Source organism: Micrasema longulum, unplaced genomic scaffold (genome assembly GCF_059751315.1).
Source record: "Micrasema longulum isolate JH-2025_06_02 unplaced genomic scaffold, ASM5975131v1 h1tg001290l, whole genome shotgun sequence".
NCBI classification, from domain to species: Eukaryota; Metazoa; Arthropoda; class Insecta; order Trichoptera; family Brachycentridae; genus Micrasema; species Micrasema longulum.
The window spans coordinates 416,137-441,735 of record NW_028278477.1 but is presented as its reverse complement, the minus strand read 5'-3'; the positions used below and the strand labels follow the sequence as shown (position 1 = coordinate 441,735).

Below are 25,599 nucleotides of genomic sequence, written 5' to 3'. Positions count from 1 at the left end.
GAGGCAAGTTTTAGCCATTAAATCACGGGTGCCACCAATCAAAATTTATTTATGAGATAGAGGCATTTGAAATACAGCCACACCCAATGGTGCATGTTTGTACACTAAATTATTTTCGTATTACCCATTGCATGAAATAAAGACAATATTTTTCACAAATTTTTACAAAACAGTGCTATTAATGCAATTTTAAAATACTGTTTGGGGGTTATTTTTGTGAGAAAAACACTCAATTATTAAATGGGATAAAACAGAGGGGAATACATATTCATCAACTAATCGTTTAAGATGATTTTTTGTTTTAAATCAATTGATTTTAAGTATTTCTAGTTCATGTAACTCGTTACTTTTTTGGGATCATCTAAAATGATGTCATTTTTTGAACCAACATTAAAAATATAATATAAAGATTTTCGCCAAGTGTTTTAAGGTACCATTATAAAAATGCAATCACAACAGTCATTTACACTAACCTTTTCCTGTTATTTAAATCCTGGGTTACAAGAGGCGGGGGTTGGCTAACATCAAACATTTTTCTCGGTGGAGGTCCTGAAAAAAAAACACATATTTAAGTAAGTTTTAATTTGTTAAAACAGTCAACAAGTTCAATTAATTTTTTTAATGTAGATATAAATTGCAGGTACATTTGAGAGCAAATTTATAAAAAAATATGATCAAAATATAAACCTAAAAAAGTAACAGAAAGTAAAATAATATACAAAAGTGAGTTGGGCATGATGGTTGGACAAATTGTTTGACAAAAAGGATAGAACACACATATCTATCCTGGCATACATTCCTAGCTTCTTCCACATTCATACATCTTCTCATACGTGCCCTTCGATTGTATCTGCTTTTGACATGATCATAGTTGAGATTTTGGTTTATCTAACGTAAAGTGAACAAACTGACATTTTAAAGGTGGGGTAAAATCATCATTGCTTATATTACATTTCTGTAATCAGTATAATCCAAAAACCTTAGGTCTTGGTTCTTTATGCATAAAACATCCATATTAATTAAAATTATCAAAATTGTTTAGTAAACAAAAATAGGCAAAAAGCGCAAAATAGCCCAGACGTCAGGTCAGTATATTGCACTCTAGCTGGATATAATTCAAGGAGTTTTAATAACTAGTGGGTTAGATAGAGCTGTAAGTTGCTAATAACATATTTTGTTTGCGACCTTGAATTCTTAGTGGAAGTTTTTAAAAAAATTCAAAATATGCTCGAAATTTTGGTTATTTGAGCATATCTCGACTTTGGCTTATCCCAGACAAATATTGTTAACTACAAAAAAAGAGCACTGTTTAAGCTACAATTCAATCTTAAACAGCATATTTTGCATTTTTTATAAATCTTCCACTAAGAATTCAAGGCCGCAAATAGAATACGATATTAGCAACTAACAGCTCTATCTAACCCACTAGTTATTAAAAATCCTTGAATTATTTCTAGGCAAAACTACCCGACGACGTTTGGGCTATAAAGTTAAAACTTAAAATACAAAATTTTTACCATTTTGTCAGTTGGTTCGCTTCACCTGCGATGGGCTCAAATACACAATGTAAAATTAAGTTACCTGAGAAATCATTAGCAGGTCTTTTCAAAGCGGTAGAACGAACATTTAGGGCTGGCCTGGGTGCTAATGTAGATTGGTTATTTTTTTCTGGAAGCTTCCCCGTTTTCTTAAAATACTCTTCTTCTTGAAGTGAAACGTGTTGAAACTTGCATGCATCTCTTTTGCAAATACTGTTTACGTAATCATGGCAGATATTTAGAGATTTTTCAGATGTCTTCTTGAACTTTAATTTTGAAGTCGGGGCCTTGAGAAACTTGGCGGTGGGAGCGGCCTGGGGGTCCGACGGGGGCGGGGGCTGCTGGGGGTTGAAGGGCAGCGGGCTGACGAGCTGCGGGTCGGGCGGCTTCTGCTGCGCCGGCGGCGGGGACAGAGGAGGGGTAGACGGCGGTGCGGGCGGACTGAGGCCCTGCGAATGCTCAGAGACACTCACCGGAGTCAGTGAAGAGCTCAATGTAGGACTGCTTTCTCTACACGAAGAACTTGATTCACCTTCCGGAAAACTCACATTTAGAGAAGAAAACTCATCCGACTCTATGTGCTCTGCCATCTTGAGCTTATCTAACAAAATTTTCTTCGCAATTTTTAGCCGTGGTTTAACAACTTATCACCTGTAAAAAATTAAAAATACAATTAAAATTGAAAGTTGCAAATTGTAAAAGCTGTAAACATGAAATTCTTAATAACTCAACAACAAAATATTACACAAGAGATGGAGAACATTTCAGATGTAGAAAAATCAACAAATGGAAGAATGAAGAAATATGGATGTTCAAACAATGGCAGAATGGTTAATGTTAGTGTAAAACGGCCACTGAAACCAGCCAATGACAGTTCATAAGCCCTGTAAATGCCTAGACTTTTATATTACATTCCGTTCTCCATCTCTTTTGTAATATTTTAATCTTATAACTCCATAGATCAGTGGTAGGTAATCTTTAAAGCTCGAGGTGTCAAAATTTTTAAAAAACCTGTCCGACCCGGGTGCCATGTCACATCTAGGAATATTAATGATCTTTGCAGCTGTAGCAAATGAAAGTTTTGTTTTTGAACTATTTATTTATTAAAAAATGTATATTTGAAGCACTAACTTTGAGGTTATTCATAATAATAATACTGGTGGATTTTTATAAGCTGGTATATACTTGTGCAATACTTACACATACGTGTAGTATCCGTGAATAAGCCCATAGTATGACATCGCACGGTATACGCATTATGAAAATAATCTATGTTTCTCTCGCACTCAGACGCGCTTATGAGCGTGACAAAGGCAACTATTGCTTTATTAGTTGCTAATGATATGGTAATACAATATACACAGGATGCTTCTGCGTTAGTCTGAATTTTGCTGCGATTCTTAATAGTAAAAATATAATAATATGTACGAGCATTAAGTTATGGATTAAAAACACTGGTTTTTAAATATGTAGGTATTTTTATTTAATCGAATCATGAATATGTTAATTATGTAGTGATGGCGCTTTCGCAAAACTTACAAAAAAATATTTTTAATGTACAAAATACTGATTGATTATATTGTTATATTAAATGATTTTAAAAATCGCTTATGGATTAGAGCGAAAAAAAAACGATTACTTATAAAAATGACATATATTTATGAGTATTTATTTTTAAAGAAGCATGTTTTTTATTTAATATTTTGTGTTCATCATATACAGATTCAAGCATGTTCGAACCCCGTTGCGTCATAGTTGCACATGTACAAAGCCAACACTATGTATATGACAGCTCAAAGAGTAGTAGTTTTAGTAGACAGCCAGACAACATGATTAGTGCATGAAAACATCTCAGCTAACAAAAATTGAGTACCGTGTGGTCATTAATTTTTAACAAAAGAAGGACGTACGCCTAATCAAATTAAACAACGTTTAGACGGCGTTTATCTCCTTCATATTTCACCGTAAAAAAGTGGGCAAAATGTTTTAGTTTAAAACAAACTAATGGAAGTGATAACGCCTCGAAAAATTCGAAAAATATGTATTAAATTTATATAAAAATTGTATTTAGTACAAACATTTTGTACTTATATTTTTTTAAATCTGAATAAACTATAAATAGGTAAAAAAAAAAAGAACTCAGAAAGATAATCAATCCTATGTATATTTTCACAAGGTATTGTTTATCCTTAAATGTCATAATATGCCTTCTGGGGTGCTTTGACTGTACCACTGTAGTGAAGAAAGTATACATTATGTTTTTATGCAAGTGATTTTTTTAAAATATAGTCTTGCCTTACTAGTGAACCCTAGGCATGTCACTGTTGTCTAGTGGTTAGGACCCCGTGTTGTGACAAACATACAATAAAATGATAGTATTACAAAGAATATCTCGTAATAGAATATTCAAGAATTATTGATTTTAATAATGTAATTCTGCCTTTATAGCAGCCTTAACATGAGTAGTACAGCATGGTCAGTCGAGATAATAAACATTAAGCGGGGGGGAGGGCAAACAAAAGAACATTATGTCTTGCGGACGAAAAGACACATCGGACCATAAAACGCACCCCAATATGTATCTATCAATTTTTAGAAAAAAAAATGTTTTTAACAAGACGCATCGACGGTAAACTCACCCCAATTTTTGGTTGAATTTTCAGAGTAAAAAAGTGCATCTTATGGTTCGAAAAATACGGTAAGTTAATTTGTAACAAAACTTTTACCTATTTATTTGGTATCTCTCTTACTCGTTATTGAAGATAATAAAGAGTGAAGGACATAGGATTATTGCAGTTGTTAACCATATTTTATTTAGGAACAGACACAACAAGCACCAAGACTTGTTTTAAACTAAACAGGCCAAGGACATGTAACTGCAACTCCATCAAATAAGTAGATAATTTTACAAGGGCTAACCGGGTTTTGGTCATGTAGTAATGTTTCAGACTCACTCTACCACAACTTGATTCCCATTTGTGACAGTGAAAATCCATTCTCACGACGCCATTGACATTGCGCTTGTAACGTGTGTATTTAATTATACGTTATTGGATCATTGGTGATCTTGCTTATATGCTTAGTATATTATCACAAGGCGCTCATTTATAGCAGACCACCATTGAAATGACATGCCACAAATTAAAATTCCATCGACTTATACTAAAATTATACGCCATTGAATACGATCATCACATCAAAAGTGCGGTGTTTCAATTCGATACCCTCTTTTTGATTAATAGTTTCACTTTCTTGGAAATTGTTGAGAAATAACCTTTTATAACCTACAGATTATTCATTGGACTTACTTTTGCCTTACTATCTCACAATTGGAAACATGAGTGGATAAAGGTGCTATGTGACAAAAACAAAAAGCAGAGATATCTGGGGTTAAAGTACAATTATTGATAATATAACACCTTTGTTCATTCTCAAAATTGGTTTTCTGCTACTTTTTGACGGTGTGGTTTGTTTTATATGAAAGGGCTATACATAAAATTTACATCCATGTAAAAAAAGTGAATTATTGAAAATTTGCAACACAATGCCTTCATCCGCTCACGTCTTCAATTAGAAAAGTTTTGTTTTAATAATTGCTTTTTTCCTCCAGAAAGTTACAATTTCGTGGACATTCTGCTTAAATAAAATTTGAACACTGAGGAAACAACTTTACTATCCACTGTCAAAAAAGGTTTAGAAAAGAAACTGAAGAAATTAAGGACATTCCAGGTACCTGAATAGCTTTTCGTTCTTCTTAGAAGTGATAACCCCTGACCCAAAACCCATTTTAATTGTTCTGAAAACTTATTGGGAATTTTTGTTTGTAATTAGGGATTTGGCTATTTATGATGCGCGGGCTGTATATGTAAAGTGTTTCTGTCATTTAAAATAAGTAAACCTCAATTCACTGTCATCTTCTCAAATACTAATTAAAAAAGAGTTGTATTCCATACACCTCCTTAACTTCATTATACCCGCTGATAAATAAATAATTTAAAGTGCACCTTTTATTGGTAATCAGCAAATAAGGACGAATAATTTAGCGTATTGAATACCTGTAACTAGGGAAGCCGCATCACCCGCGCTGCCAGCGCCCGGATGATCTCCGCTTCTAGCTACTGACCGCTTCGCGCCGGCCACTTAGGTAAAACAAAAATATCACTTAATACGAGATATATGCCTGGCATAAATCTTTTTATACTAATCTACAGAGGACAGTATATGAACAAAATTTCAAATAATTCACACGCAAGAAAATCTACATATATATTATTCATATTTTATATAAGCAGATAAATATTTAAATATATTTTATGTGTACATCTTTAAGAGAATCAGAAATTTAACCAAAAGAAGAAGGAAACAAATACAAGAAAACGAGATAATAAATGGCTTCATTAATAAATTTTTTTTAAAAGATGCAATACAATAATAAAATAATAGAATGTTTTAAAATCTGTTGGGTAAATGTAATTGAAACAAAATAGATAAGTATGAAAGGGATAAGAAATTACACATGAGAATAATAAGATTGGGAAAGTAAAATATGATAGTTAAAAAAACTAAACATGGATCAGTTGGAGATAAAGTAAAATATGAAAATACAAGAGATACCGTTACGGGAAGTAGAAAACTAACCAAAAAGCCGTAATACATCACAAAAAAAAACAAAACTACAGTGGGTGAAAATAATTTCTAAATAATGTAATATAGAGCTTAAAAAAGAAATGAAACTCTGGAAATTGACAAAGCAAAAATATAAAGGGGTAAACAAACACTAACAAGCTACTAATGGAATAGAACTTAGCGTCAACTCCGATAAGACTAAATATATGCCAGAAAATTAGATCTAATGATAGAAAATAATTAGATCCCAAACACAAGCAACATAGTATCACATACAAAATAATGCGTTTATAATTCACCTACCTAGGATCAATAGTGACTAATAGAAATGACACATCCACGGAGATCGAATGTCAAATATTCATGGCAGAGATACCTCTTTAAAGTAGAAAAACCACGCCAGATCAAAAACAACATGGATTGGTAATGATGATAATGGTAAGGAACAATTAACTTCAGGAGAGTATGATAAAAATATTTTCAACATGTCAAAAAGTTTCTATCTCAACAGAATGAAACAACTGAAGATCTTGTTTTAAAAATCTCAAATGTCACCCAAATCAACAATTTTTCAGTACCTGAATATTTCTTACTAATTTGTCATCCAGCATTCAAGAGGTTAAATACTGCCATGGTACAAATGCCAACTAAGATATTAAGAACAGATCTAAGGTAATGCTTTTATGATGTTCATACTCCCCTGTTTTAGCTACACAGTAGCCATTTACTTGACATGGTAAACTAATGGATTTGGCCTGGGAAATGTATAATTCTATCCCCTACTGTGAACCCAGTACTTTTAAAGTTACACTGTTTTTATGATTGCACGATATTAATATAAATATTTTTTTTTTACTGCTTTATCATTACATAAATAACTAACTGTATAACACTGTAAAAAATGAAAAGGACCAACAGTTTTTATGTTAAATTAAACATTTTTTTGTTGCAATCTATATTATTTGAATCATCTGAAATATCACAAAAAATTTCATGTGTGCTTTTTTTTTTAAATAAAATAAATGGAGTAAAAAAGTTGATTCAATGACTTCCTTTCCAGTATCAATAGTTTCAAACACCAAAAAAAAGGTAGCCACTATTTTAAAAAATACACAACTAGATGTGTAAGATCTTTTCAACTTTCGCCCTATTTCTAATAATTACTTTTTTTTAAATAATTTTCTATAGGCCTATTAATTATATTGAGTAAGGTATTCAGCATAGCGACGTTTTAATACTACGGAGACAGGAGTGATAATAGTACTGTCTTGACATCATAATGGTGGGAGACAGAGTAATCTGGTGTTAGTGGCTTTTTGGATATGAGTGCTGCATTTGACACTGTAGACCATAGTATTTTGCTTTAGCGCCTGGAGAAAACTATGGTATCTTTTATCAGGCACACATGTAGTTCAGTTCATATATTTATGAAAGTTCCAGGTCTGTTCCAGGATAAAAGCTCAACCAATTTTCAAGAGTTTACTGGAGTGCCTCAAGGCTTAGTACTTGGACCATTCATCTACTTCTATACACTAAAGATATAGAGCACATTATCAAATGCAGTAAATTGTGATCTCACTGCTATGCAAATTATATACAGATTTATTTTTATTGTAAACTAGGAGAGAGGAGTATGCTTATTGAGCTAATTGAATTAACTGATAGATGCATTGAGCAAATAGAAAACTGGATGGCTAAAATTAGACAAAGATTAAACCTATAAATAAAGTTATTAATAAAACTTCCTGTTTTAGTTTTACTTTTTTATTATTTTGACCAAGCGCTTTCGCCTTAGTAGGCATCTTCAAGACTAGCAAATTGTTTACAACATTTAATTTTATCAAAATCATTAACTATGGAGTTTTATCAAGATATATAAACAAAAAACATCAATATTGCAAACATTAAACCCATCAAAAATGGAACAACTGTGAATAACTTCAGCCAAATGAAGAAAAAAAATTACATATAAGGGAGAATAAACTACTAGGAGTCTTCCTTAATTCTAACCATTGTCTTAATGTTCAAATAAATAGAAAGATAAGTTCATGCTTCTACCAGTTGAGACAAATTAAATTCATATGCAAAAATTTGCCAGTTGATTCCGCCCGTCAGTTAACAAATGCTTTTGTAGTGTCTAGAGTGGATTATTGTAATGGTACCTACGCAGGTCTACCGATGAATGAAATTATTCGTCTACACTCGAGATTGGCTTTTAGAAGTTTAGTAATATAACTTCACTACTTTGAAAATTACACTGGCTACACTTTCTTCAGTGGATGGAATACAAACCCTATTGACTTATGTATAAGTCATTTCTCAATACTGCCCTGGAATATCTAAAAGAACTACACATTTCAGATTAACTAGCTGATAGACGTCTTACACTTGATGGGCTACTACAGCAACGGGAATTCATTATAGCTGTATGCAACCGGCGCACTAAATTTGATAAACGCGCATTTGCGGTTGTAGGCCCTACGGCGGAATGGTCTGCCAGCAGAAGTAAAAAAACTGTGAGAGTGCACTGCACTTGTTCAGTTTGATCGCTGCCGTTTGTGCAATTTTAACCTCAACAATGAACCCCATAAGTTTTTTTATTTATGTTTGATGCAATGAAAAAAATTTAATAATGATAATACAAATTCAAAATAATAGTTTAGGTCCAACTGAATAAAGAGTTTTGGTCACACTATGGGGGTAGACATTTAACATATAAATAAAAGTTAAGACGCAATATAACCAGTGGGTTGAGCTGAGCAACAGAAGACGGTTGTTTACAGCTTCACTTCACAACATAAATTATGTTGCAAAGAAAACATATCAACTTTTATTTCAGTGTATTACTTGTGTCAATATTTGGTGTCCGGCAAATACCGCTGATTATGGGAAATGAGACAGTTGCTACAGGTTAGTTCATCCATCGAGTTTATCATTATCATATTTTAACTACTCTAGTCAATTGTGAAATCAATAATACTATCTGAATTTTTCTGAATGCAAAAAACAACACAGTATACTTAAAATAAAACCATGCATATCATGCATTGTGTTTCATTTACAAAAACAATATATTATTTTTATTTACTTAAGTAGCAAAAAATATCTGATAAAACTGTTCAAATGGGTTTTGATGATTTGATGTGAACCTTTAAATTCATAAAAGATAATAATATTATATCAGACATAAATACAACAATCAACCATTAACATGCTTACAGGTGATGAATGTCAAGTTACTCCTGTAATACATGTTTTACAATATCCAGGATGTGTTCCCAAACCAATACCATCATTTGGTTGCATTGGAAAGTGCGCAAGTTATCTTCAGGTATGCTGTATATTTCGTGTTTTAGGATCAAATTGTAAAAAAAAGAAATATCTCAAATCAATAAATAAATATGCTTTAGATTTAAAACAAAATAAAAATTACCGTTTTCAGTTTTATCTGATTGTTTACCCATAGTTGGACCCTTTAGACCTTATTTATAAACCTGGTATAAAGTTATGCCTAGGCAAAGTGGTAGAAATTTCTATTATAGCTATCAAAAGAAATTACTTAATCTAATACTTTGTGTGTCAAACAAAAATTTTCTTTAGATTAGATATTTGTGAACTAATGTTTTTCATCACTTCCGTGACAGGCAATGACAGGGCATAAACCATGTAAAGCAACCCTAGACATTCATATTCCCTTCTTAAATATGTTTTAATATCTACCATATAAGTAGAACCTAATGCCTGTGTTTTTTTTTTTTAAATAATCTGGAAAATGATTAATTAACTACCCTATCAATAAATAATATTAATATGCATGGATTTAATTGAAACAATAAAACAAATATTCTGGTAGGTAGTGTTCATTGTGATAATGATGGTTTTAACTTCTGTTGGCCTTAAGCTGTCAATTGCATACTTAGAATATTTAAAAAAAAAAATTATGCAGAGTGAAGCGTAGGAGGATTGATATGAGGAGAAATCTTGTAAAAAAATATTTTTCTCATAATATTGTTAACTCATTTTGGATAAACATATTGTTCTAGTATTTGTATATAGGTTATACGTATATTTATATTTTTTATGTACATGTGACTTCAATCGCATAAGTCACAAATATATAGATAATAAACATTATATTATGTAAATATATTTAAATAAGTTCAAAACCAAATATTTTGTTCTAAATGTGTGTGTATAATGAGTTACTTTAACAGGTTTCTGGCAGTAAAATTTGGCAGATGGAACGATCGTGTATGTGTTGCCAGGAATCCGGTGAAAGAGAAGCAAGTGTATCACTATTCTGCCCAAAGGCTAAACCCGGGGAAAGAAAATTCAGAAAGGTTAGTAAATGTTCAAAGTACAAAAATAATGTACTAACCGGTTTCAATTCATTTATATTTGTAATCGATAATTTAAATGTTTTCATTGATACTGCGAACATCGACATCACTTTCAAAAAGTGCTACTTATCAAATTCAGTGTTTGAAAATTGATAATATTAAATCAAGACAATGTGTTAATTTACACAGCAGCAGTTTAAATGGTCGCATTGAATGCACTAAGAGTTGAATAGTTATCCGCCTATTTTGATTTTATTTTTGTTTTTGCACCACAAAAATACTTTGTAGCCGAGGCAATTTTTTTTTTTTTGAGTTCAAAACATTTTGAGGTCCTTCAGTCTTTTCTATGAGTGCTATTAAAAAAATAATGCTAATTAATTAAAATTCCGAGAAAAATGTACAGTTAATTTAATTTCAAAGAAATTACATGACAATAAAGGTTTTTAGGTATCTATCAACTATGTTTTTGAAAATGATATCAATACTTCGATCATCGACATTTTAGTATGCAATATGAAAAGATAAAAACAAAATTAAAATTCAAGTAAAAAGTTTAAAAATATATATTTGTGTGTTAAAATATTACATAGTATTCTTACTACTATTAAGCATTAGCTTTCAAATGAAATATAGAATAATTGCACTCACAACAATAAATATATGAAGAATACTATACCACCATTCATACATAGCAGATATTAGGTATAAGGACTTTGTTCAATCAGTATGTTTGTTTTGTTAACTTTTTTTTTAATCGTCATAATTTCCTTTCCGCGCCTAATGGTGCATAGGGCACTGCATTGGTACACCAATCACAGCGTATCTTAATCATTTTTCGCTACGTGAAGGTAAGATGATCAGTCTCACGTTTCAGACGCCAGTCCAGGAACTATGTATAAAATTAATACTTCATCAACCATGTCGGGAATCGAACCCAAGACCCCTTGCATGGTAGGCAAACGCGCTGATCACTACACTACGAGGCTGACTTTTTTGTTTAATCTGTACTATTATATAAGCCAAAATCATTTAAGTATTTCTTTTTTGTTATTTCGAAAGCGCCACATTTTTTAAGACGTACGTTTTTAAAATCCGCGCTGGGTTGGAATACAGAATGATGAGGTCACATGAACTGGTGTGACAATTGGTGTGTTAAATTAATGTACCTACATATTTTTAATCATGTTTTGAGTTGCGTACAATCATACTCGATATTTGTCGCTGACACAATACGATCATCTAATGTCAATCATATCTGGTGGCTACATTTCGGCAACAAATGACGATCGTCGAAAATTGGTCATATGAGTATCATTTTTGTCGGCGATATTAGACAATCGTCAAATATCGAGAGTATCCACGTACCCTAACTTTCCTGTGCCGAGTGGATTGGAACGATACATGTGAAATGGGCCAATATAATAAAACGGAGATCTTTGAATTTTTTGGGTTTACAGGAAAGCAAAACCCAAAAATGCATGTTAGGTAGCAAGGACGATTGCAAATGAATGAATTTTCGCCTACCTGTTAGTTTTAGCGAACGTTTCTAAAAATATAATTTAACATGCGCAGTATTAAGCGGCGTTCCGTACAAGATCCGGTTTTTTTCATACTCAATATTATAGATTTACCAGCAATCATACAGTCAAAGTCCAAAATTTTTGCACATGAAACAAAGCTGTGTGCAAACACAATCACTCACTCAAGTTGACTGCAGCAAGACCTGGACAGAATTCGTGAATGGACCAAGAAATGGCTTCTCACACTCAATGTTAACAAATCTACAGTTCTTCACATTGGCTCGAAAAACCCCAAGCTTATATATAGTCTAAATGGTGTATATTTGAAAGCTGTGAAACGACAAATAACCCAGGAATAAAAGATGATTTAAAATGGGAATGTCACATATTAAACATAACAAAAATCCAATTCAATTATCTACTTGATAAAAAAGCCTTCTCATATATAACACTGAATGTGCTACTAAAAATATACAAAACCTATATCAGACCTACTCTCGAATAAGGGTTTCAGGTATGGAATCCCTATTTTATTAAGAGTATCAACTTGTTGGAAAGAGTCAAAAGACAAACAGCAAAGTTGTCGAGCCTAAAAGGGCTTCCATATGTGGAGAGACTGGAAACTCTCGGTCTCACAACGCTGCAGGAATGGCGAGAAAGGGGTGACCTGATACAGACTTACAAGATACTCAACAGTCACTATAGCTGCCTAAACTTGGATCCCATGTTCAAGCTTAAACAAGCTCAAGATGCTCGTCTTCGAGGCCAGTCTCAGGCTGAAGAAAACGAAATTCAATCTAAATCCACAGAAGCATTTCCTGATCAATAGGGTTGTTGATGGTTTGATTAAACTCCCACAAGAGCTGATCTCAATGTGTAGTCTCAAAGGGTTCAAAAATGGACTAGATTTGTTTAGGAAAAGTTAAAGTGCGCCAACAGTTAACTTTCATTAAAATTAATTTAAGCATATCAACTTTAACCTGCTCGCTTAAAATTAATATAATAATAATAATTATGTGCGTTATTTCTACACAATATAAATACAATACTTTTATTTTTTCACCATTTATGTAAATTTGTAGATGCAGATTAAATATCTAATTTACATGTCGAAGTAATTAAATTTCATTCTTATTTAATCCTGATAGCCACAAAAAGGACTGTTTTCTGTTTTCTTATTAAGTACTTATTTTTAATTCATCATTAATACTATTGCACCCTCTCTGTGTCCCGGCAAATTGAATAATACAATTTTGTGTATGAAATAGAAACATAACCCCGGATGGGTGTTTTCAACTCAATGGTTACTTTCAGGTTAAAATCCTGAAAAAGAAAATCGAGTAGATCGTTGGCACGTTCGCCTGCTATCCTTGAGGTTTCAGGTTCGATTCCTGGCAAGGTCGACAAAAAATACTAACGTAATCGAATATTTTGCATGCAACAATATCCCCAAGAGTCCCTGAACTATCACTTGAAGCGTAAGATGTATAATTTTACCCCACGAAACAAATTATCGAAATACGCTATATTTGGTATACTAAAATGGCGCCCTATGCATCATCAGGTGCGGACATGCGAATGATGATGATGATAATGAACCTATTTCAATCAAACCCACAACCATGGAAAAGCTTATTTTTACTACCCACTTTCCACTATAGTGTATCCTAACTCAACACATGGTTTTTGGTCTCATGGAGTTTGGGATACTTAACCATATTATATAAAATGTATAATATGTACTGTTGTCACAAATGAATAAATAAAAAAATATGAAAGCAGTTCCCTACAAATAAATACTATTTTAAAATACTTAATGCTAAAAGAATACATAGTGGATGAGTCATGGATGGTTAAAATGTAGATTTTATTACACTGAAATACTTAATTATTTTCGGATTTAAACCCAACACCCAACTGACCATTTAGTAGGTAAAGTGCCAAAATGACCTATCCATATATTGTACCCTGGTCTTACATTCATTTATATCAATTTATCGGAACTAGGTATATGTATTCAAGGCACAATACAACCGCTCCGGAGGCAAACCCACCTTTCGGATTCCGGATCGATTTACCTGCATTGTTTACAGGGGGCAACAAAGGCCCGAGCCAGCCTAACGGTGTAAGAAACGTTTGAATAAAAAAAATTGTACATTTATTTTGAAAATATTCTGCTATGAAAAAAATATTGTCGGCCTCGTGGTGTAACAGTCAACGCGTTAGCCTGCCATGCAAGAGGTCTCGGGTTTGATTCCCGGCATGGTTGATGTGAAATATTTATTTAAAAGGGTGTTTTCACACTAGAATATTTCATAGTCCCTGGACTGGTACCTGAAGCGTAAGACTGATCATTGATCATCTTACCTTCATGTAACAAAATTGATCAAGATACGCTGCGATTGGTGTACCAACGCAGTGCCCTATTCACCATTAGGTGCGGAAAGGGAACGATGATGATGAAAAAAATATGAATGACGAACTACAACAACATTCGCAAATCCCTGATTACTTCTCGTTGCAATTATTTCTCTAGAGCACCCCGGAAACAGTAAGTTAAGGTTTCAGATCTTTCATATATAAATATGTGTGTGGTCGTGCAGTCTGCAGCACGTAGTAATTAAAGTATTCAAAATATTGAATGACCGAACTAACCACAGCTGGGCACCGCAGAAACGCACAGCTGTTTGTATCTCACTCACTTAGCTAAACTTGGTTCCCCGAATTTACCAGATTGAACTTTTCCTCTCAAGTGTGACAGATCAGACTCATTCATTGCCCAGAAAAAGTGTGTAAGCGATATGCCCTAAGAAGTTTTCACTTCAAAAACATTAGATAAAAGCAGAAAACGTTAATTCAAGCATTTGTTCACTAGCAAAAACTATTTTCCTATAATGCAACAATAATAATAGTTACCCAAAAATAATATTGGATAGTACACAAAACAGATTAAAGCAGGCATAGCAGCGAAAGCAGGCATAGCAGCGAAAGCTGGTCTAATTAAATGTTGAAATTGTTTTTTTTCTACATTATAATATAAGAATACTTTTGTATTAAAATTTTCATAGTTACTTTGGTATTTTTTTAAACATATGCCATGTGTGTTTCATTGAACTAAAAAAGTATACTGCCTCATATAATTGATATGTTTGTTATATGAAAACATAGTAAGGTTACCAAAAATCAAATAAATTTCATTAAAAAAATTACTTTTCTTTCTGAAAGACAATCAGATCTAGTAAACAGCGAATATGTGAGATATTTTCAGAATTCTCAGTTTTAAATAAATACTGAAATTAAAAGAAAAAGAACAAGTTCATCATTTTAAAAATATTTTATTTTACACTACCATACATAATCTCATAAACATTAATAAAATAAGCAACATTAAAGAATACGTCAGCTTTCAAATAATAATTTTTTAAACAGTTATATTTTTTTTTTAAATTATCCTATATTATAAATACTGGATTCTTTCGAACTTTGTAACTCTGGAACATTGAACACTGTACATGCACATTTAACACTGCTTGTAAAATTGGTTCTAATTGAGAATCGTAATATATCTAAGTGCTTATAATCATGTAACCAAGTTCTTAAAGTCATTTTACGACTTACTTTTTCTCAATTAATTATCAACTTTAATATAAAGTATCAATTAAACTTCATATTTTAGTTTTAATTATGTATTCATGATCTGGGCGGTTTTTTAGGCATCTTCAAAACTGGTGATCCAGTACTTAACAAAATACAATTGGTGATCCAGTTCTAAGGTGCCTGCGAAAGCTTTCATTGATCAATAAAAAAATAAGTTCAAAACTAAGTACGAAGTTTGACCTAGAAATATCTACAAATGAATATCAATACTATTGATGAATAAGTACTTATGATTTATTTTCTGGTTGGAGAAAATTAGCTGTCATCAAACTAGAATGTATTAATGGCGATCTAAATACATAATTAGTAATATTTATTATAAATGCTTACTTAATGTTGAAATACTAAAGTTTTAACTTTTGACAGAGACATTTTTCCAGAGTTGAATCTTAGCTCTTAAGGATCTAATTTATCCCAAACATTACACGAAAAATATAAACTACAGTCAGAACCAAAAATATATCTACTTAGTAATACATATTGTCAAAAACTTCTGATATTGAAACAGAGGCGCGGGAAAACAGATTTTGATAGAAGGGTAAATTAACACATTATTAACGTATCAATTTATTCCAGCGATCAAGTGATTTTATGGAAGAATAAGAAAAAACAAAAACAAAACAAACAACAAGTAATTTATGTTATGAATTGTTTGGTTATAAAAAATATGTTTATTTACAGGAATCTTTTGTTTTTTTTCTTCTAAAATACAAGTTTTCACTCAAAAATAGTAAATACATGTAATTTTAATAAAATACTTCCAATTCGAAGTAAAAAGTCATTAAAGGCGCGCGAAAGACTACCCATGCAACTTAAAAGTGCGATTTCTGTTTTTGACATATAAATGTATTCAAACATAGACGGAGCAAAACATTGAAATAAAGTAACTATTTAGCACTTACCTAATAATAATTTTAACGTCTTCATACGTTATACGTTAGCACTAACTGATAAAAGATATGCACTAGACACTATTTAGAATCTTGGACATCATTCTTCTACAGTTTATTGTAGATAACTTATCAACACTTAAAATTCACACAAACGAAATGTTTGTCCCTTTATTAATTAAAGAAAAACATTTTCAATACCACAGTAAAAACGTTTAAAATAAATTTAAAGACAGTAACACACAAGAAAAGCAACAGCGGCCATCTTGATTGACTTGAGCGACTTGAGTCGTAAACCACAGACTACAGATATCGCCGTGAACCATAGAAAACAGAATATTATTAGCGATGAAGTAGTCGAATAAAAGTAGTCGACTAGATTCAATTACTTAATTCAGTCGAATGAAAGCCCGAATGCAGTAATGTATTCGAATGAATTCACTCGACTACAAATAGACCAATGGGCGAGCTTTACGCCGACTATCGAATGAAGTAGTAATTTCCAAACTAATGAATTCACTCGAATGCAAATAGACCAATATGCGTGCGTTAAATTCATTCTTACTACAAATAGACCAATGGGCGAGCTTTACGCCGACTACTTTCATCGCCAACTAATTAGTAATGACGTAATGAGCGCTGGGATCTGGCAGACGTGATAGTTGAAATTAAATGCTTTTGATTTTGTAGTTATGTCAGCACAGGTAAAATAAAAATGTAAATTCATATAATTAATATATAAAGTGCATAATTTAACAATAAAAATAACAATAAAATAAAGTGACGTTTGTTTATAGGTCTGCTGCTAGCCTATTTGTGTACTTAATAACAATTAAATTTATATCAAATCCATCCGATCTGAAATATCAACACAATAACAGCTGATTGTAGTTTTACACGCGTGACCTAAACAATAAATATGAAACAAAAATACTTTAATTTTCATCCTTTGTTTGGCAGATAAATATTAGGTTATGTCAAGTAATGATCGCCACAGACAATAATTATACCCATGTAAATATTCTAAATACCATAAAGTAAGGATCATGGTTTACATTATTATTGCCATAGTTGAAAAAAAAACAAAATTACGTACCTACCTATCAGTGGTGAACCGTGACTTTTTTTTATAGGTAAGCTTTATTTTTTTTCATAATTTGTACCTGCATGTACATGTACATACATACATATAAGTAATCTCGCAAATGAGTGGAGGCGTATAAAAAAAAGTATATACAGGTACACGGATTATTTTTCTATGGTTTTGTGTAAAAACAACTTCATCTCTCCAGCTTCAGTTTCACCTGCCGGCAACAGAAGACGCAATACGTACTTATTTTTAATTAAAATAATTATAATCAATTACCCAACAAATAAACAACAATTAATGACTTTGTGAAATATGTAGGTAAATTCTCTATTATTTTAATACAGTACATGTATGCAAAAGTTTCGAAAAATAAAATATGTTAAAAAATAAGGATAATAAAATAAGTATATTCAAAATTACTCTTTGTTTATCACTGATTGAAAACATCGTATATTTTTTTGTAATTTACATTTTATACTGAAAATATTTACTAATTTAAAATAAAGTAAAATTTTATTGTGAGATGTCACTCCCATTATGTACACGAAAAATGAATTTTTCTTTTATGTAATATATATATTTTTCTAAAAAACTTTTAAAAAAATAATAAGATTAGATTTAAATTTATTTATTTATGCCGAAATACATAATTTTAACTTTACATATTACATTACACAACATAACAATAACATTTATTAGAAATATTCGCAATAATATTGCAACAAAAATGTCACGTGACCGCCGTGACCGCCGCGCCGCGCCGTCAGTTGCGTTTCCTTTTAAACTGAGAATGAATAATGCAAGAAATTGACGACACCGAGCGAGGCGCCACTAGCTAAAACGCGTGGACTAAAAAACTGGCGTCATATGTCAACAGAATACTGTCAAACAAAAATGGTCTTTAGGAAATAATGCCCGAAATGCTACTCTCCAAATAGAGAAGCTTTAAATAATATCTGTTATCTGCGAGTGAACTCAGCAAGGAATATATACGTACTGGGTTTTTGGATGTTAAAATACAGTATACATTTTGTATTGAAAAATAAGCTGCAATGATCTGAACCGAGCAATGCGCTGGGTGCGCATTTAGAAGCTTATATTTATTTTTTGAGGAAGGTATAAACATTTTCGTTAATTTATAATAAATATAGATAATTTTATTTCTTCTCCTATAATTAAAACTACTATAAAACATTATTATTGGTGGTGAAATATAATGGTAAGCTGCGAATAATCGATTATATGGACGGTTTGCCCCTGCTACCTATGTAGGTTTATAATTTGTTGCTCTACAGGTGGTGTTTTTTAATTTTCAAACCATGTCTCCATTTTTCCATTTGTTCGTTTGAAAATCAATATTAATTTGTTTTTCAAAAAAAAAAAATTTTCTGAATTATTTTTTTTATTAGGGTTACTTACAGTAAACACACGACTTTTTTCGTATTCACGTCTCGGCTTTCTAGAAATAAAATCCGTATTAGAACGTGACTTCTGTTTTTCATATAATATTATTAGTTTAAGTAAAATAAAAATTCAAAACATTTGAAAATATTCTAGAATGTAAATAACTTGAAGTTTTCATACAATGTAGGTATAGTTTTTTGCTTGTTTTCATATTGTTATTCCTTTCTACAGCTTGTCAATTTAGAATTAAAAATATTAAAAGTGGAACTACGAAATTTTTAGACTGGCAACACCAATATTTAATTGTCAAAAGTATCAAACACATTTTGTTTAGCGTCGGCGTACGAGTTTTCATGTGATATTGATATTTAAATTGGCTTTATGTATTTTAAAAATTTCACCAATAATAAAAACTATTATCAACATGAATAAAACAATAAAAAGTGGCACTAGGGAGGTAATTTTTAACGTTTTTCAACGTTGTTTGGAAGAATGTAAAGCCGAAAAAATCCAAAACTTCCAAGATGACTGGTATGTATTGAAGTTTTTGCTATTTATTTTTAATCCTGTAACACTTTGAAATGACATATTGAGCACTGTTGCTTGAAAACACTTGAAAAGTACTTTTTATTTGAGTTTATGTTTACATGCTGTTTTGACAGTTCTCTTTAAGCATAATGACACTGTAAATGCAGAATACTGTAAACGATATATAAAAAAATATTTTTAGTAAAAATATTTTCAGTTTTATTTGAATAATAACAATTTGAATGCATTTTATTTAAATTTTTCAAACATGTTTTATTATTTTATTTTATTTACATATATATACAATACTGTTGGCTCTCATAGTTATATTTTTTTTATAAATCTTTTTGCAGGTAAATCAGAAAGTACCATCAAGCGAATTGTCAAGGAGAGTGAAACAAATGGGGGTAAATTCCAAACTCTAGGAAAAATAAGAAAGGGTCGCCCTCCGAAAGCTTTAGATAATTTTGATATCAGTGCTATTCGTCAGAAGGTACATTTATTTTATACAGTTCGAAATGAAGTTCCCACGTTGAGAAGTTTGTTAGCTGTATTAAAAGAAGACATGGAATTTAATGGTAGTCACGAATATTTAAGAAAAACCTTAATGTCGATTGGTTTTGTAAATAAAAAATGCAAGACAAACCGTGAAATTCTTATAGAAAAAACAAAAGTTGCAGCGAAGAGAGAAGCGTATTTAAAATTTATCATGGATAGTATAATGTTGCCGGAAGAGCTGAGAAAAGATATTGTTTATTTAGATGAAAGTTATATACATTCTTCATATAAACTGAAAAAATTTTGGCAATCGGTGAATGTGAGTGGAGTGCGGAATGAAATTTCAAAAGGTAAAAGATGGATTATAGTGCACGCTGGAAGCGAAAAACGTTTCGTGCCTAATGCGCTCTTGATTTTCAGTGGAAATAACACAAAGGAAGACTCTGAAATGAATGGGCATAATTTCAGGAAATGGGTGGTGGAAAGACTTATTCCAAATTTATCAGAACGCCACCAAGGTTGAATCCCATAGAACTAATATGGGCTTTGGCAAAACGAAAAGTTGCTCAAAGAAACACAGGAAATGGAAACAATATACAGGAACTGACTGAAAATGCATTTCATGACATAAGCTCCGAAAACTGGAGAAATTGTTGCCAATATGTAGAAAAAATTGAAAAAAAGTATTATGAGGATGGAAACACCTTGTACGGAAATATTGATGACTTGATAATTCAAGCAAATAACGGTGACAGCGAAACCTGTGACACGGAAGATGAAGCTGAACTCAGTTTTATAGAAGAAGATCCATTTTTGGGTGTTGAGTTTTTAGATTCTGAATCTGATTCTCAATGAGATTTAAATATGTTTTTTATCTATATATATATTATAAAGAAGAGTGTCCGTCGGTCTGTCCGTTTGTATTCTATACAAATCTTTAAAACACGAGGAATGTCACCGTCTACATGAAACCACCTTATATTATATTGAAAGTTTCATGTTATTATTTTTTTTTCTACCAACTTGTGCTAAAAAACATTAACAATTCTATCTTTACTGTATGTTTCGATAAAAAAAATATTTTACTATTAAGTTATGTTTGTATGTTATTTATTGTATTTCATTTAATTTTGAGATCAGTGGGTACCTATCTATATTGCAATGAAAAAATATTTTTGTGTAATTAATATTTTACAAAATTGTAGGATACACAGCTTTACATTTCCAGCATGTGTTTTATTTTTAGTATTGCCATTTAAACAACAGTGGCGCCCTCCCTTGTTTTCTACTCTTTATTGACAGACTGTATTTGTGTTGTTTTTAATTTTAATTTGTAAATCTATGTCACTTGTTTTTGGCCGATGTTATCACATTTTGGTAGAAGGCTCTTTCTAATAAAGGAGAAAAAAAAGTACCTAGCATTCCCAAAGCGTGGATATTTCTCCCGAAAAACGGAGTTTGTCTTTGAATAAATTTCTGTATCTATTGTCTATGCTATACCGGAAATGAATGATTCATTTGATTATTTCATTCATTCGATTAGTAAATTTAGTCGATTATTTTCATCTCTAAATATTATATAGAAATAGAACGACTTATGTAGCTCCGCGTGTCCCCTCTGTCCACTTATTTACTGCAGTCGGCAGCGGTGTTGCCATCTTCAATCATGCGAAAATCGGTAGATTCGTTATCAGCTTACAAAAAATAATTAAACTGTTACTTGTGACGAGCCACGCTACCAAAAACTGTTTTTTTACGAACAGTTTCGCCTATAAAAATAGCCTTTTGTTCAATTTTTTTTTAAATCGGTAGAATTACCTTCGAAATCTGTAAATCTACGGAAAAATCATTGGAGTTGGCAACGATAGTCTGCAGTTCACTCCCCCAGTCTCGCCGCACTCAGTTGCTTAGGTTAGGGACGAAAATATCATTAGGTACTTGTTTATGGTTGAATTCCAAAACTTTAAAGAATTCATTTTCAACTCTTTTTTTAAATTACAAACTCCGCTCTTCTTACCAACAGGGGCTCACTTAATTTAGGAATGCAATTTTCAAAAATGTATTAAATGTCAGTCAATATTATTTTAGTATTACCAAAAATACAGAAAAAGAAATAAATGGGTATAAATAATAAGGAATTTGAGGAAATAATCTAAATTGGGATACATAAAAAACAAATGTTGTTTGAAAATATGCAAAAACTTTTTTTTTCACATACAAAAAAATAAAAAATTCCATTTTTTTGTATATGCATTATCGGCGAATGCAGCCCTGGTAAACGATGAGAAAAACATTTACGCTCCTAGCTTTTTTTCTACGTAATAAATAGAATACTGTAAGAGCTATAAATATGCTCACGGCAAAGATCTACATTTCACTGAAAATCACACGTAAATCGGTCAAGTAGATATTTAGTCCATCGCGGACACACTTACGAACATTGCCTTATATATACAGGTGATCTTTAAACCCTGTCACATCCGAAACCACGATGATCAGTATGGACAAAAAGACATAAGCATATTTAAAAAAATATTTATATAAAAGAAAATTTAAAAAAAATTAAATATTTAAAAAAAACAAATGGTTGCTTACTTCTGCAGGGGAGAAGTGAGGGGAGTTTGGTTGCCGGGTATAAGGCTCCCTCCTTCCCCCCTCGTTTCTCCCCTGCAGAAGTAAGCAACCATTTGCTTTCTTTGATATATTTTTAAAAAAAATATTTGTTCCAAAAGATTATTTTAATGTGTCAATATGTCTTCTTGCTCATACTGATCATCGTGGTTTCGGATGTGACAGGGTTTAATGTATTTAAGATATATTATATAGATTATACTGTCGTCTCTCGCGGTGTTGCCTATAGGTGCGATACCCTGCTGATACCCACCAGACGACCAAACACATTATAAAACTTGCATCTACTTAGATAAATAGTAATAGATAAATATATTTTTTAATATATACATTGTATTATATATTATGCACTATGTACGTGTGATTTTAATTGCCAAATATGTAAAAAAAAAAAAAACAAATTGTTAACGCGCAAAGGGAAGCTACATTTACCATGGAATATTAAATATAATTATTCTTTTTAGATGTGGATGGGGAAATTATGATGAAACATATTTTATATACCGTATAAGCAAATAATTTTTAATGATTTAGATTGTCACCATAATCTCACATTCAATAAAACATGGACTTATTGGTATGAACCTGATTAATTTTCAGTTATAAGTCAACCAGTTTTGAGGTTACTACCTCTTCGCCAGGCTTATACTAACTTAATATAAGTCATGACGATGAGGTAGTATTATTTTTATTATGAAATATTAAAGGAAATTAAGAAAGACAGTAACTAACAAATATAACTAAAAAGCGATTTATACAAATTTATAAACAAATAAGCGTTAAATGTCATACCATTTGTGGCATTATTTGATCTTACTGGCGTCAAATTCTGGAGCAGTAATAAGCCTGAATAAGCAAATGAAAGCTTCAACTGGAAGAAGTCGTCCAAAAAAATGGACCTTTTGAATATGCAACACCATTTGTTGTGTATGTGATAGCTAAGGAACTGCACTGGTACACTAAACTTGGTAAGGTGATCAATCTTAAGCTTCAGGTGCCAGTCCAAGGACGGTGAAATATTACTTATAGATTAATTATTGAATAAATTATTATGAAAATAAAACATTGTTATTAGTGTTACACAATTTTTATTATTTTACAAGAACACTACTACAGTTTCGGGAGAGCACTCCTCCCATCGACGGGTGATATAAAACTAATATAGTAAACACAAAATATTGAACACAATGTCATTGAATTTAAACGAAAAATAAACAATTTAATCAGTGAAACTTAAAGCAGGGGGGGTTTTTTCCCCTTATCTAAGGTGTAAGCTTATATATGGATAGTTATCTAAAGTACAGATATGAAAACATGATCAATGAGGGAAAGGACGTTAAGTAGGATTTATTTCTTAAAATTTAGCACATAAGTGGAAGTTACAATAATTAAGCCTAAGATTTAATATGTGGGAAGACATCACTCGGCTAAGAGTTGGTACCAATAATATTTTCCCGGAATTGGAGAATCATATAATCGATAGTAACCACTCATTTCATAATCACGCCCTAAAACTCCTGCACCAAGTAAATAACAAAGGCAGTAATATGAATAATCTAGAAATAGTAGAAATTCACAAAAATTTAAATTCTGAGAACAACTTAATTAATAATCACACATTTCATCACCCGTCGCCTTTATTGACTATGTTCCCTTTGCAACCTCTCTCACTTCACTTACCCACTTATACCCGCGTCTGTTAACACTCTTTTAGCCGAGTGATGTCTTCCCACATATTAAACCTTAGATAAGGGTTAAAAAACCACCCTGCTTTAAGTTTCACTGATTAATTTGTTTATTTTTCGTTTAAATTCAATGACATTGTGTTCAATATTTTGTATTTACTATATTAGTTTTATATCACCCGTCGATGGGAGGAGTGCTCTCCCGAAACTGTAGTAGTGTTATTGTAAAAGAATAAAAATTGTGTAACACTAATAACAAAGTTTTATTTTGAAGTGAATGCCGATTCAATTATCAATTATTTCATGTTAAACCAACAAGAAATTGAACTCGGCAACCATGAACCCCAATACTTTGTCTATATTTTGGTTCTATTTCACACACAGAACGGTATTCTTCATCCGCCCAGACACATAATGAATAGTACATACAGCCATGTTATGGCTTCTGGGCATCTCGATTTAGAATGATAAATTCCCAACATTATTATAATTCCCCTTTCCACACTCAGTTGCACTGCATTGTTATACAAATCACACAGCATTTTGATTATTTAAAGTTTTTGGAGCCAGTCCAGGGACTATCAAATATTTCCATTAAATAAACTTATTGTCAAATAAATATTTCACCTCAACCAGCTTACTACACAAATTTTATTTCAGTATATATTTAATATGAAGACATGTTTTATGGACTTTTTTATCAATTAGTGATTTTTATTTTTTTTAAAACAGGTTTCAACTAAAGCCCCTCTTGAATGTATGTGCCGACCATGCACAGGAGTTGAAGAGAATGCAGTTATCCCACAAGAAATAGCTGGATATATGGACGAAGGACCACTTTCTAACCACTTCAGAAAATCATCTAAATAGATTAAGTAAAAGCGGATCTATGATTACAATAATATAATATCTATAAAATAATTTAACATGTCAAGGTGCTTTGAAATAAAAGTAAAATAAAACAAGTATTATTTAATACACTATTTTATTGACATATATTGTAATGAAAAATATCTTGTGAGGGATCAAAATATTTTTTTTAAACTGTGAGATGAAGGTAAACACAAAACAATATTTCAGGATTATAATGTGAAACAGACAATTTAATACAATGCAAAATTATAAAAACTTTTTAGAAAGGTGCAATCAAATCTTTTACACATTTTACACAGTATAAATAAATATTTAATCA

General features: G+C 31.6%; 2 protein-coding genes across 5 annotated transcripts in view; one reads left to right on the top strand and one right to left on the bottom strand.

The window, feature by feature from the left end:
* The window catches only part of LOC148276074 (uncharacterized), a 21,694-nt gene extending 4,830 nt beyond the window's left edge, over positions 1 to 16,864 (bottom strand). For 2 of the 4 annotated variants that reach the window (XM_088234813.1, XM_088234811.1), the window contains exons 1-4: positions 16,584 to 16,864; positions 5,594 to 5,677; positions 1,582 to 2,189; positions 474 to 549 (exon numbers count right to left, since the gene is read on the bottom strand). In XM_088234813.1, the coding sequence (XP_088090939.1) occupies positions 474 to 549; positions 1,582 to 2,128 (623 nt within the window). In that variant the 5' untranslated portion in view covers positions 2,129 to 2,189; positions 5,594 to 5,677; positions 16,584 to 16,864. The remainder of the gene's footprint in view (positions 1 to 473; positions 550 to 1,581; positions 2,190 to 5,593; positions 5,678 to 16,583) is intronic. The other 2 variants (XM_088234814.1, XM_088234812.1) reach the window with 1 other exon arrangement.
* On the top strand, positions 8,909 to 25,599 carry Burs (Cuticle-tanning hormone bursicon). The gene is made up of 4 exons (XM_088234815.1): positions 8,909 to 9,074; positions 9,386 to 9,495; positions 10,379 to 10,504; positions 25,140 to 25,599. The coding sequence occupies exons 1-4, from the start codon at positions 8,969 to 8,971 to the stop codon at positions 25,275 to 25,277; spliced, it is 480 nt and encodes a 159-aa protein (XP_088090941.1). The 5' UTR covers positions 8,909 to 8,968; the 3' UTR covers positions 25,278 to 25,599.